We start from the raw sequence: 14422 nt of genomic DNA, 5'->3' as shown, positions 1-14422 counted from the left end.
CAACATTTTAGTTAGGGATCTAAAAAAGACCAAAATAGCTCGAAATAAGTTTTAGACAGTATTGTGCACGGTTAAATCGTATTTAGCTTGTCGTTGTCGCCCTCATCAATGCGCTGATAGCATTATACTTATCGTCCTTAATATACGCCCCGGAAAGCTCAATTTATACTACATCGCTGAGCGATAGCGATTGGATTTTGGCCAATGAGGTGGAGCGCTTTTTGTTGCGTTGGGTTAAGCGCGCTACCTCATCGGTCAATACTAATCGCTCGTCGCTCAGAATGACAAACGATTACCATCATATTTACCTGGTATTATTGTCTCCTCATAGGCATCGCATACTGCGACGCGGAATAGCAGATAAAATGGCAAATTATATTGAAAACAATTAAATGTATATAAAGAGATGTACATACAAGCTAAGATATAAACTAAAATATGTCGTATGTACCATAATTGCACTTTTATGATAAATCTCCAAAACGCAAGTTATTTGAAACCAAGCCCTTCAAGTTGGCAACTCGCCAGTTTAATTCGGACATTGGCCATATATCCCACATAACACAACCTGATCAAGTAAGTATTTTTGAAAAGCCTGAAAATTGCCCATTTGTTTATGGCATTAAAATTCAAAATATATGGAGGATAAACGACCTACAGGGCAATCGTCGCACTCAACCTTCAATCGTACTTCGTGTTCTAGATACTCCTTCCTCTATCTTGTAGTGTATGAACTAAGAAATAGTATGCTAGAGCTCTTCGTGTTCTTCAATCTTTAAACACGTTAAGCTATAAGCCTAATAAATGATCGACGCGTGGTCAAGAAGTGGTTATGAACATTAGTCTAGATAAGCTTTGACGGACAGCCCGCGGCTTGAATTTGAAACCGTTCCACTATCACAACAAATAAAACTGGTATGGAATTACATCCTATTCAAAACCACACAATCGAATTCAACAGCAAATTTATACAGGCACTGTAGTGCCTACTTATAAGACCACAGTTGGCCGCGTGACCAAGATGTTATAACCACGCTTTATTTACAATAAAAGTCCCTGTCTGCCTATCAAACTATAGACAGATATGCAGACGATACTTCATACATGTTTTTTTGGTTTTTTTGGCAGCTGAATTGAAATGATTGGCCGCTTTGTGCGACAGTCCTGATTAAGTTAGTGTTTCGCGCAATAATACCGAAAGTTTACTGTCAGTGGACTTTTCGTAATAAGTTGAGGGGCACCTATCACATCATGGCCACATACCCGATACTTCAAATTAAGAAACTTCTCTCAAGAATACTTGTCTGGGACCACTAAACCTAAACATTGGCGCATCATATTAATATTAGTTTAGCTATACATTTTGTTCAAACTTTTGTGACATTTTAAACTGATTCACTTCGGGCTTTGTTCCATCCAATACAAATCTTAATACATAATATTAATATAATAGTCGCCGGTGAAGAGCGATTGAGATCTCTTCAATGGGGTGGATTTTTACTGAGGTAATGTAATGACGATGGCATTGATTGGTTAAAATGTTTATCGCTTGCCACCGGATGATGGACATAGCTTAAGTGCGGAGAGGCTATTTGCCAAGTTAAATAAACCTACTTGTGTCGAGTCTGGTAAACATATCCTTGCGGTCATCTCGTCTTAAATCGGCTTCTTGATCCAACATGTGATAACTGAAGTTAGTGTAGATACAATGATCCTCTTGCAAGACATAAGAATTATGTTCGGGATAATGTTTTCCAATCTCATCAAAGAAAAATGCCCTGTCAAAAATACATTTTATAACATTGTTGATTTGAAAGTAATGGTGTTATGTATTTTTATATCCGCAAGCATTATCTTGACATGTTATTATTTCCCTATGCGATTCAGTATCATGATTTTGCTTAAGGGAAGGCTATCGTTTACGAGATACTTCCTGAATAATATAACTCTTTATCCTTGAAGAAACACGTATATCGATCCATTTATCTGAATGCTTAATAATACTACTATATAGGGTTCCCTGCACGCAAAATGTTAACGAAAACAACACGATTCTTTTGAAATAATTAACAATCGAAACCAAATATGATGTTATCAAGTAAAATCAGTCGGAAGACGGATACGTTGGTTTTGATATATAGCCAAACAAAGGATGTACTTCCCTTTGTTTTCTTTTGTTTTGAAAACTCTTTAACTGCTCACATCTTTTGAACTTGTCGTCCAAAATGTAGCTTTCTGCTTGATTGATCACAATACAAATGTGAACCGCATTGTTCATTGGATTTCGATCCACGTTAGCACAAATTATCCCAATGGACTTGAATATACATATTTGCCATAGGTATCACCAACAACAGTCCCAACTAAAGGTTACCCATAAACCACAACTTAACCGTTCATTATACTGAAACCGGATCATCCTAGATGGAACCCTTTGTTTATAACCTACATTTTAGTGTTAACAAGCTGGAATAAGACTTTCAAAACATCGCACACATCGATTGGTTATCAAATTACAGAAAATGTGTTGACTAGAAAAGGTTATACAAATATACCTATCTGATGTACTGGCACGTTGACACTATGGACATTTACGATTTGTTTAAGATAGGAAGGGTCATATGTTTCTAGAAGTGAAGACATCTTAGAAGTTAATCGACAGATGTAAGCTAGTAATGTCTTTATAATAAATTGTGCCTATGACCAATATGGTCATTCACTTTAACTTAGGTTTGTTTGCTTTGTTGGTAAGTCATGAATTGCCCTTTGTACAGCGACTAAATAACTAAGGAAATAAAGACTGCGTTGACAAATATTTCACTAAATATCAAAAAAACATAATTGTCAATTATTCTCTTATCCGCAATTTGATATATTACCAAATTGTCATCATAAATAAATTAAAGTTCACGTTTTCAATGTAATGTTCATAAAGAAATTAAAAGCAGAAAAAAAAATCAGTGGGACTATTCATCTGTTAATTGATCAATCCCCTCGTGCAGAACCAATTGTTTTGTGCATATACGCTACAGAAGTCTTCACTAAATTGGTTCTATTTTGGCAACGTTATAGCTTTAAAAGGGTAGGAACTCATTTATCCAATATAACTAAAATACTTCAAACATGTGACCTGGCATTCTGAAGTTGGATGGAGCAAGGTCATCTGATATTTTATTGTTGTTTTTTTAAGAATTGCTGTCAAGAAGAATTGCTTAAAATTTAAAAGGGAACAGTAACGTAATAGAAATTAAACAATCAATGGAGGTACAAGTACATTTTTTTTCTATTTCTTAGATTATCATGATTGAGGATCATAAATTCTAAACAATTTATTGAAAGACATATTTACGTATAAATATAAAAGACAATTCTAATGAAAAAAAATCTTAAGTATTAATGTATTAATTTGAAAGACAAACACATGGTGCGAAACTAGTTAAATGAAACTTATTATAATGCCATCACGGACACCTTTAACTCCCTATGATCATAGGAGGACACATTTACTACAACCTATGACACCCAATACTTTCTCGTTCGTGTAAATATTTACAACCCTCTTTCAAATTACCTGCAAGTAAATTCTTTTTCGTCTAAGCAAGCACGTGCGCATTCCTCCACATCACCGGTTAAGATCGTCTTCCGATGCTCTCTCATGTGTAAGATAAAAGTAGTTGATATTTTCCTCTGAAATCCAGCTAATAGATTTTCTGTTGAGCCTGTAGATGGTAAACATTTATAGATTAGTTTCAAATCGAGGAATATGTGTAACGTATGTACGTTATCAAAAGTTGCTAATTCCTGCCATTTGTCATTATTATTATTGCCAAAATAAATAAACCAATAAAATGCATGAAGAGCACTCAACATAATGAACCAAACTGCAATGGGAGAGAAAAAACATAATTATAATCAATCATCAGGAACGAAATGGTTCTGGAAGATGTATATAGACAAACGCCGCCTCTCTGATGCCAACAGTCTGGAGGCTGGTTCCAGAGATTGGGGCAGGCCACATGAAAAGATTGTCACCAGCTTTCCTCAGTGTGCTTCAAGCACACCTGGTTCGTTACCAGAGTCTAACTGTGAGCATGGTTTGAGTATTATATATGCATGCCGTGAATTATGTATTTTGATGGGGTCCGTGAATTTGAGTACGCATATGAATGTCAGTCAGAATTAATAGGTAAATTTTCACGGGAAAATTTTCTGGACACGTGACACCCATGGGCGCAGACATATTAGCATTATGGAATGTGACCCCGAGCACAGCGGGTGTTCTTCAATGTATTTGAATAGGAAGAATTCTTCCTTTGAGGCAAAATAAGTTACTTGTCGCAAGTTAATAATGTTATGGTAAGAGTTTCCGTAGATAAATATTTTTTCCGTAGATAGATATTTTTGAAATTACGTTTTGATGATATTGTGAAAAAATTAAGATAACATAATATTCAATAAATTTGCAATGCACAAATTTCTATCAAAATTGCGGTCAAAAATACTATTCCAATTCAAAATTACTAAGACTTGAATAGCGAGGTCACCGCCGGGGGTCAGAGATCAGGCTCGAGGTTACACTCACATTGATACGCATTGGTCACGTGTCCAGAAAATTTTCCCGTGAAAATTTACCTATTAATGTTGACTGAATGTGTATGATAATGAGGGTAAGAGGGAATGTTTTTGGTCAACTTTTGTATAAATTGGATATTATTTAACACACCCATCTAACCCTAAAGTCGAACTACCTCTTTCCTGGAAACCACTTTGCTTCAATCACACTGGGTGCGTTACCGTAGTCTAACTGTGAGCATGGTTGACTACGAGCCTACCTTAGGACCTGCATAAACAAGTCACATGGATGGGCCCAAAAATGTTATTTATTTGTGACACCTAAAAGAATGAAAATTTATGATGCATTCAAACCCATTGTGATGCTGATAACAATAGGCTACTTCAGTTGGAAGTTTCATGACAATAGCCAGTGGCCACTTTAACCAGTGGTGTGTGAAATTATGTATTACTAGCCAAAAACTAGTCATATTCAGACAATCATACAATTCTTGAGGATTGGTGTGCTCGAGAATTATGATCCCCAAGTCAATCCCTGAGTATGTGTCCACATGACTCAATTACAGCCTGTTTTCCAATATCTGACTCTGATGTCGCAAGATCTGGAATTGCAACCGGTAGCTTACTGTAACCATAGATTTTAAATACCTGCTGTAACCCAAATTGAGCCGTATTAAATATATTAATACAGGGTTATGCTCAGCACCCAAGAATCGGAAAATGTATCGGTTATATGGCAGTGGAACCCGAGGATCACTTGGGAAATCATGAAATTTCTTGGGGATAAATTTGGGGATACATTTTGGGGCAGACTTTAGAGATTAAAATCCTCGAGAGCGTATGTACGGCAGATTTCCCGAGGCTTTTGCTTGAGAACTGCATTGCTTAAGCAAAAAGCCCTCCGTGTGGACGTGCCTAGTACTGTGATCAGTTTGTCCTTCATTGATTTATCTCTATTGTCTGGTAGGTGACAAATCTATGAATGGACTGTGTATTCAGTCCTATTCAGTCAAATGGATGAATGGGGTTTATTTGTTGACTTTCTTGGGATTAAAAGTGTGTCCTAGTGCAGGAGCCAAGGTAGACTCGAAGTGACATGTTGAGTACTATAATGCATGACGTATTAATGTTGTATTTTGATGGTGTCCGTGTACTTGAGTACGCATATGAGTGTGCATGATAATGCGTGTAAGAGTGAATGTTCCTGGACAACTTTATGTATCGAATAAGAAAATCTTCAACACTCTAGTATGTGATCTATCAGTCGTTGTCCTCACTTATTGGTTACTAGTTCAGTTGGAAAGAATTCTTATTGAAAAACGAGTATTACATTTCCAATTTCGACCACTTGAATGTTTGAAGCGACAGAAGAAGGTCGGAGATTGACTCTGGCCTCCTGACCTATCTATATGGTGAGTTAGCATAAAATTCCTTTTAGCGATGTGGATTTCTATGCTATGTGAAGCTGGTCATGCATTTCAATGGACTTTTAATATGTTGCCGCCTTCTTTTGATAAATATTCTGAATTTTGTGCAATTTGTACAATTGAATTCAATAACTGTTCTGATTGTAGGAATCAAATAAATGTCGCCTTTTGCTTAATCTTAGTTTATCAATTTTTAAATTTTCATGTATTTGATTAAATTCATTTACTGCAGCAAAAATATGTGACATGTTATATTATTTATTTGTTTGCAATAATGGTGCACAATTACTAAAGTATTAATGATTATTTTGAGTATTTAACTTTTATTATATGCCAAGAAACTTAAACACTTTTAAACAAGCAATCTTAATAGAGGCTGGTTCCAGAGATTGGGTTCAGCCACATGAAAAGATATGTCACCAGCTTGCCATTTCAAGCAAGGTACCACAAGCATGGAAGCATCCTAGAATGAACGGAGCAAACATTGTACATTACAATATGGGCTAATTATTGAGAAACGTTGGTGCTAAATATGAAGAGACATATAAATCTACAGGAGAATATTTTACTTTATTGTTTCCTTGACAGGAAGCCAATGAAAGGTACACAAAAGCTGTGGCGAACTTTGGTCCAATCTACAAGAAAACACTTATCACGCAGGCTTATTTTGCATGCGTTGAATATGCTTGAGGTCGACTTCCCTAGTGCTGTATAATAAACAGTTGGCATGACTTCTCTCTAACTATGATTGGGGTAAATATCATATTAATTTACTCCAAAGAGTACAGATAATCACTCCAATAAAATAATTTAAAGAAAGAGTAGGAAGTAAATTCCACTCTTACTAGAGAAAACTAGTCTCCTGCGCAAAGGGCGACATTTTCATAAGAGTGAAATTGGGTCATTTTGTGTGACCACCACTGAGGCACTTATTAAAGAGTGATAGATGAAACTGTGAGAAATCTTTCCTTTGGGATTATATTATATAGTAGCCACAAACAAAATGAATAATGATGAGCCCTAGTAGACGTACATCTATCTACGCGGTGATTTCGAGGTAGTTGATTATTACGTTGCTAATTATTAATTAACGATGTTTGTATATGTGGACGAATAGACGTTTATTGTACACAGGTCAGCAAGCCCTAATTATTAACAAATATATAGTTTTATGAGGTATAGCAGCCAATAAATGCGTTTCCACGTAATATAAGAAAAACCGTATGAGAAGAAAGTAGGACACACAAGCTAAGAAATCACAAAGCCCAAGGCTACATGCCCAGCAACAAGGGTATTTGGATAATAGCTTCGCATCGACAAATGAGATGACGAAACCAGCACAAAAAGAATGAGCGTTTGAATGAAAGCGAGAGGGGATAATCGAATTATATTTCACCACACTCGTGACGACTATAAAAGCATTTTACTTCACGTAAAATGTCACAGAAAATTTGTATGAGGCGGTTCGTATTGTTTGATTGGATTATAATACCAAAGTAAATAGCAAATGCAAATGACAATGCTTCCTTGAATTTTAATTTCCCAGTTTTGCTTATATTTCCCATAAACCTGTGGGACTAGTGTTTGTTGGTATTAAAATGCCACGTGTTGGTTTAAGCTCAATTTGCTTTACGTAACATTCACCTACTCAAATATTTTATGGTAACCATGGTGACAGAAAAATGCAAGGTTCATCACAAAAAACGTGGAACCGATATTTGTCAAGGTCAATTTAATCTACTTTCAGAATTTAGATTCAGAATTTTTTTCGCTTATGTTGTCGAGGCGGCAATTAATGAAAATCTGAAGGTTGGGACTAATAGCATACCAATAAGTTGTTCTCCTGCCAGCTGGCAAGAACATTTTAAACATAATACTAAAAAGTTGTAAAGTATCAGTTTACCCAAAATACGTTAGGTTGTACTCCTGTTATATAAGAAAGTTATTAATACCCCCAAAGATGTTTCTGGTATTTTGGCGAGGGTGTCAGACTCAGTCCACAAAAAAAAAAAAATGAAAGTAACATCTAGTATTTAGATGTAAAATTCACAAAAATAGCTCCACAACTGAAGGAGGGGTGGGCCCCAAATGCCCAAATTTTTGTCTTGGGCCTAGCCCCGGCTCACTGAATAGGCCTACTGCTCATCTAACCTCAAGTCGTACTACCTCTTTCCTGAAACCATTTTGCTTCAATCACACTTAGTCAGTTACCCGAGTCTAACTATGAGCATGGTTTGAGTACTATATATGTATGACGTTTTAATGTTGTATTTTGATGGTGTCCGTGTACTTGAGTACGCATATGAGTGTGCATAATAATGCGTGTAAGAGTGAATGTTCCGATATAGGAAAATCTTAAACACTTTAGTAAGTGATCTAGCAGTCGTTGTACCCAATCATTGTGTACTAGTTCAGTTGGAAAGAATTCTTATTGAAAACGAGTATTACATTTCCAATTTCGACCACTTGAATGTTTGAAGCGATAGAAGAAGGTCGGAGATTGACTCTGGCCTCCTGACCCATCTATATGGTGAGCTAGCATAAATTCCTTTTAGCGATGTGGAATTCTATGTTATGTGAAGCTGGTCATGCATTTCAATGGCTTTCAATATGTTGCCGCCTTCTTTTGATAAATATTCTGAATTTTCTGACTGGACGTATTAAAGTGTATAAATTAAATGGATTGTCAACTGATTGTAGGGCTCAAATACTAATATAGCTGTCGTCTTTTGGTTAGACATAAATTAGAAAATTTGTTTGTTGTCATGTATTTGATTGAATGTGAAGTATGTTACAATAATTTATTTGAATATAACTATACATTATAATAAGGAACATACTTTTAGAGATAAATTTAGTAAATCTTTAATTCTGCAAGCTCTTCAATTGCTTTATGTTAACATTTTCATTTATAGTATACATTGTGACAATAATAAATTGCTAATTTTATATCAATATTAAAAACACAACATAAAAGTAATTTAGTATGTATTATAATAAAATTCCGACAAATTTAAAGTTAAATGTCTCCACTCTACGATGTTATGATATATAGAACAAATCCATTCCAGAACAGTTTCCAATTACTAAAGAGTATTACGCGTCATTTCTGGTATACATTCTACAGTGAAGATATATTTCCGCGGCATTTTTGTTCATCCGAATCCTATCTTATGTACATTGTGAGTATTAAGCATTCAAATGATTCAATTACCACAATATATCGCATGTTGCATTACATGAATGATCAAACAGACAAAAGTAATAAATTGGATCTGCAGTTACGTATTAAATGTAAATTGATTCTGGATGTATATCCCAATATTCTTCCATTTTATTGCATTTAAATTGAAACATATACCTGCTGGGAACAAATTCTTATTTCAAATTACAAATATTTGTATAATTCAATAAGCGGATACTAGTATTTATTTTTGAAAAGACGTGGTGTTATATTTAATTCGTACGTTTATGGTAATTTATGAGAGGTAAATTACATTTTATAAATAAGAAATGAGAAATATTTTGGATATAAGCCGCACTGAAGAGTTGGCAGACAGGTTCTTTATGGTGTAACCGCGTCTCTCCCCATTGGAATATTAAAATTAATGTATCCATAATAACAAACTGTTAGCTGCTCTCTGTAATATTTATATAACACCATATAAACTAGGCCAATACGCTCTTTTTTACAGGGTGCCCCAAGGACCATAATTGTGCCCTGTTTTTCTCCTAATTCGGGAAAGTTGATCAAACATATTTTAGTATGTAAAGAAACCTTTAATCGTTAGCTTTAGAAATATTTTAATCGGCTCACTACATTTTAAGAAATGTGCTCGTTTTTCACTCTGTCCACGGATGAGGTTGTGCTATATCAAAGATTTAAATGAAACACACATTTAATGACATGGAGAGATAATACGCAAGGCCATATTTACGGCAAAGTCGAAATCGAGCGGTGATGTTGTCTTTAAAAACATGTACCGATACTAATAATATCATTGCATTTATTTATTTTCTGCAACCATACTGGGGCGCAGTGCGTACGCGAATCCTCACCCTAACCCTAACCCTAACTAAACACTAAACCCAGCCATAAGTTGAACCCTAACCTGAAATGCTCGGTGTATTGCGGCCCAATATGGTTGCAGTGGTCCATTATGGTTGCAGAAAAAAAATTAGCGTCCGGGCAGTCTCTACACTACATAACAGTAATTTATGTTGTTTAACTTATTTAACGATAGCTTGATATAGCCAATCCGTCAATTCTATACTTACATATAGGCACTGGACAGTCTTCTCTTTGAATAATATCATTCTCATCACGATAATAACACCATGGAGTTGAACTATTATCAGGACTTCTACAATACGATTCTACTAAATCTGTAAGTAAAATAACAGATAAAATTCGATGAATTTTGTATTCAAAATTCAAACAATTTTTCACTCTCTGCATGTAATCAAAGGCAACATGTATTGTAATCTTAGATCGCAATGCATTGCTCTCGTCCTGACCAGTCATGTCATACATACGAAGACGGGGGATGGGTGTTGGGGTGTGTGTATGCCACATCTGTTTGGGATGGATTTTCTGTACAAACAGCCTATTTTTACCTCTAGTCTGCTGGTTCCATTAATACCAATAAGCTAAATTCTATCCATATGACGTCACTATGGAGTCATTAAACAGGAAATATTTTAGTTCCTGGTTGACCCAATATAAACTTGAAGGCCAGTATAGTATTTTCTATTAATATTAATTGTCAAATAAAAGCATACGATGTCCAACATAAACGCCTCATTATAAAATACTGATGTTCTGTATTACTTTTGGTGCCCTCTAATTAGCTATCCCAAGATAACAAACGTAGGTACATTTATTGAAATATTGCAAATTACAATTTACGGCAGTTACGATCGAATTGCACTCTGTTCAGGATATGTGACCCGATTGACCAAAAGGACATTGTCGGTAAATTCGTTTTTGAGTTAAGAGTTGATTAACCAATGCATTTAATTGTTAGTTTCATAACATTGCCAATGGTAATATCTAACGATGAGGCGAATTCAACGTGTGAATGTGCATATTTTTACGCATGACCCTGATAGGTTGCTTTCCATGGATTTTGGAAAAGGTGCAGGTCTGTAGCGATAAAGGGTCTTGCTAGATGAAGAGTTATTTTTTTAAATGAAAGCACTTGTAACTTAAGTACGTAGCCACCAAGCTGAACACCTTTTCGCATTCTACTCTGATTAAGCTGATTGTTGGCTCATTTTGTGGAATCGCTAGGAGCATTTCATTCAAGTATTGCAGCATCCAATAAATAGAGGTGTTTGATAAAATTTGAATACTGAACACCTCTGTTTCGTAGATACCGCAATATGGACAGTGATGTACATGATCTGACTAGAATGATGGTAAAAAATTCGATGTCTTCCGAGGGGATTATAATTCCAAATCAGAACTCACACTATTGCCTATTGCCATGTGTCATATGAAATGACTTAAATAATTCTTTCAAAGAGTTGGATAAAAATCAGCCCTTCTGCCATAAAGTAGTGATTGCGGGTGAATATTCTAAAGAATGTTGTCGCATTTGGGTACCAATAGTGTCAACTAACTGTTTATTGAATTTGCAACATATCAAACGTATCATAGTCCAGAACTTTTCTGTTGTGACACATCGATTCTCTCAATATGTTTACATTTCATTCCGATATCTATCTCAAAAGTAAAAGTCATAACATTTGTACGTGAGCAGACATATATTTTATCATAGTTAAAAGGCTTAAAAGATAAAATGGAAAACATACTTCTATACTAAATCGATTGCAATGTTATTTTTATCACTTCTGGATAACCAAAATCTTTGGTCAAGACGGAAGTTTATCTTGTGCCTTAATCGGGGCTGAAAATCTCCACTAGAATTCTTTATTTGTTGAACGTGTTATATAGACGTAATAGAAGCTTTTAATGGTTGCAGACATGCCGTCTTGGGGAAAACGTGTTTATTACAAAAACACTACAGAGCAATAGCTGTCTGTATATAGTGCCCTGTTATAACCCATTAAAAAAATCTGAACTGGTCAGTCTAAATTTACGACAGGTTATGATTTTATATTTCATTCCAAATCATGACCTCTATTATTATCATTATTATTATCAATAAATACTTTCATGGACGAGGTTCTTTTTAGATAAAGTTAAAAAGGCACAATCACTTAACCATCGTCCAATCCATTAACCCAGGTCCTATTACGAGGAAGTGGTTGGAGTTTGTACTACCCCCATAGGCGTAGATCGGGGGAATCCCCCAACATTTTGTCAGGGCGAGGGATGGTCCATACAATCACCCCCCCCCCCCATGTTGACGCCTGTATGTGGGTTTCTGAACAAATTAACCTCATATTTGACAATTGTAGCCCCAAAAGTGCACATTTTTTCGCGCTTTGCGCGAATTTATTCCATTTATTCTATTTATACCATATTTCAACAATTTAGCTTCAAAATAGCAAACTTTTCCCCGCGCTTTGCGCACATTTGTACTATAAACTTATTATGTCGCCATTTACTTCAAGAATGTTTTTTCCAACCCCATCCCCCAATGTCGAAAAGAAATCTACGCCACTGACTACCCCAGCTCTTCACAAAGCATACTATAAAAACTATTAAAACTCTCGTATTTGTACCGGAATGACATGAGCTTATCGTTAATCCATCCTGTGCACATTTTAACCTAGCACCTTACCCTGGGATAGAGTCAAAGCCCACCATAGGTTTTTTTAGTACAATCTATGATTCTTTTTCGTCTTGTGAAATTCTTCTGAAGGGATATTGGGATGTGCCCTGTGTAATTTAATTTGATCGTTTATTTTTATTTACAATTTAAAGCTACTTCATGAAAGTTGGGAATCCCTTTTGGTCTGGTTTATGAAACAATACATCTTTGAATGTAAATGGTAACAGGGGGATGCAATGCAGGCCTGTTTTCCATTGGGAATTGTGTGAAACGTGAAAGAGCTTCATTTTGGAGATTGTCATCTGTGCGAGGAGTTTATACACAAAGGATATGAAAGTATTCGGAGGACTTCGCTGAACAGTGATCTTTGCAGGATAAGTGAACCAGGATATACATCAAGAACAGAACTTTGTAATCAACAACAAGAAGAAGGCTGCTGGTTAAGTAATATTCATATCTATGTATTTGATTGGTTATACAGTGCATGTATTTTTTGTATAATGTATCAGATAATTAAAAAAACCCAGATTTTACTTTTCATTAAAGATTCAGATAATTGTCAACGTAGTCAAACGATGTGTTTTGTTTTGCATCCTGAAGTGAATTTGGGTAAAAATGTGTTTTTGGCGAGTTATTACCGACTCGTAACAGTATAGACTTAAATCTTGCAAGTTATAGGTTTTATTGGAGTATTTGTATAGAGTATTTGTATAGAAATAGAAATTGGACATTCATATTCATATTTTGCAGAACAACCAGTAAAAGTGTATGTTCTTGGAATCGTTGGCCGAAATCCAATTTCGACCAATACTTTTATTTATAGCTAGAGTTTGCACCCAGTTCATATTATGAAGTCATTCATATTGCGATATTACGTGGAAAAAGTTTGTACTTATATATTAGTATAACTGGGCAGAGGAGACCATACCTATACATCGGTTGGAAATATAATAGCTATATTATTCAAAATGTTCGAGGTTGGTGTTAACGAGGTTAATTAATTTTCTTGGTTATGTTGATATTCCGTCATCGGTGAATGCTCATATTTATTATTTCTTGACAACCATTTTAATTTAAAAATCTTAAGTTAAATAATAAAAAAATGTTAAATTATTTTAGCCGGTAATACACGAACTTGTTATTTATTAATTTTCAGACCTCGAATTTTCAGATAAAAAACTCGTATTTGCAAATTTGGATACAGTATACAAAATGGCTTAATATTAACACTTGGTACATATTCAGCTGTTGGGCTTCAGGAACAGCATTATACTATTCTAAATCAGTTTGCATAATGCTTGAAAATCAAGATACTATGGTGAAATAGTATTAATATCTAAGAAATGCTAATGTATACCTCAGAAAAACCGACATGGTAATGCATTAATCATTTGCTGCTAGGCTCCTTTTTAAAGAAAAAAGCAATCCTTTTAATTTTCACAGATCCATGTTGCATATTTTTTCTCGAAATGTTCAAGAACCTCTTTCAGGTAACTGAATATTCTAACATATATTCGGAATTACATGCGTACCTGCAAGTGGATGAGTTGATGGGTTAATAGTTTGGTCTAAGGCTTCGTTCCAAGGCACACACTGGTATCCAGTTTTAGTAAACATCGCCGCATCCCTGTATTCAAAGGCTCTGTTTTCCACCATGCATCCCGCGTGGGCTGTAATAGG

The 14422-nt window shown here is 35.3% G+C and overlaps 1 protein-coding gene and 1 long non-coding RNA gene across 2 annotated transcripts in view; both read right to left on the bottom strand.

Annotated features, from left to right (window-relative positions):
- Positions 1 to 308: 308 nt before the first annotated feature.
- LOC140143985 (uncharacterized) lies at positions 309 to 3718 on the bottom strand. The gene is made up of 3 exons (XR_011857818.1): positions 3572 to 3718; positions 1615 to 1778; positions 309 to 341 (listed from the first exon to the last, which is right to left on the bottom strand). It is a non-coding gene; the product is annotated as an uncharacterized lncRNA (long non-coding RNA).
- A 6124-nt stretch (positions 3719 to 9842) lies between these two features.
- LOC140143989 (plasminogen-like) overlaps positions 9843 to 14422 on the bottom strand; it is a 98921-nt gene continuing 94341 nt past the window's right edge. The window contains exons 4-6 of the mRNA XM_072165818.1: positions 14275 to 14412; positions 10278 to 10385; positions 9843 to 9868 (exon numbers count right to left, since the gene is read on the bottom strand). Of these exons, the coding sequence (XP_072021919.1) occupies positions 9843 to 9868; positions 10278 to 10385; positions 14275 to 14412 (272 nt within the window). The remainder of the gene's footprint in view (positions 9869 to 10277; positions 10386 to 14274; positions 14413 to 14422) is intronic.

Source organism: Amphiura filiformis, unplaced genomic scaffold (genome assembly GCF_039555335.1).
Source record: "Amphiura filiformis unplaced genomic scaffold, Afil_fr2py scaffold_35, whole genome shotgun sequence".
Taxonomy (NCBI): Eukaryota; Metazoa; Echinodermata; class Ophiuroidea; order Amphilepidida; family Amphiuridae; genus Amphiura; species Amphiura filiformis.
This window is presented reverse-complemented; position numbering and strand designations above follow the sequence as displayed.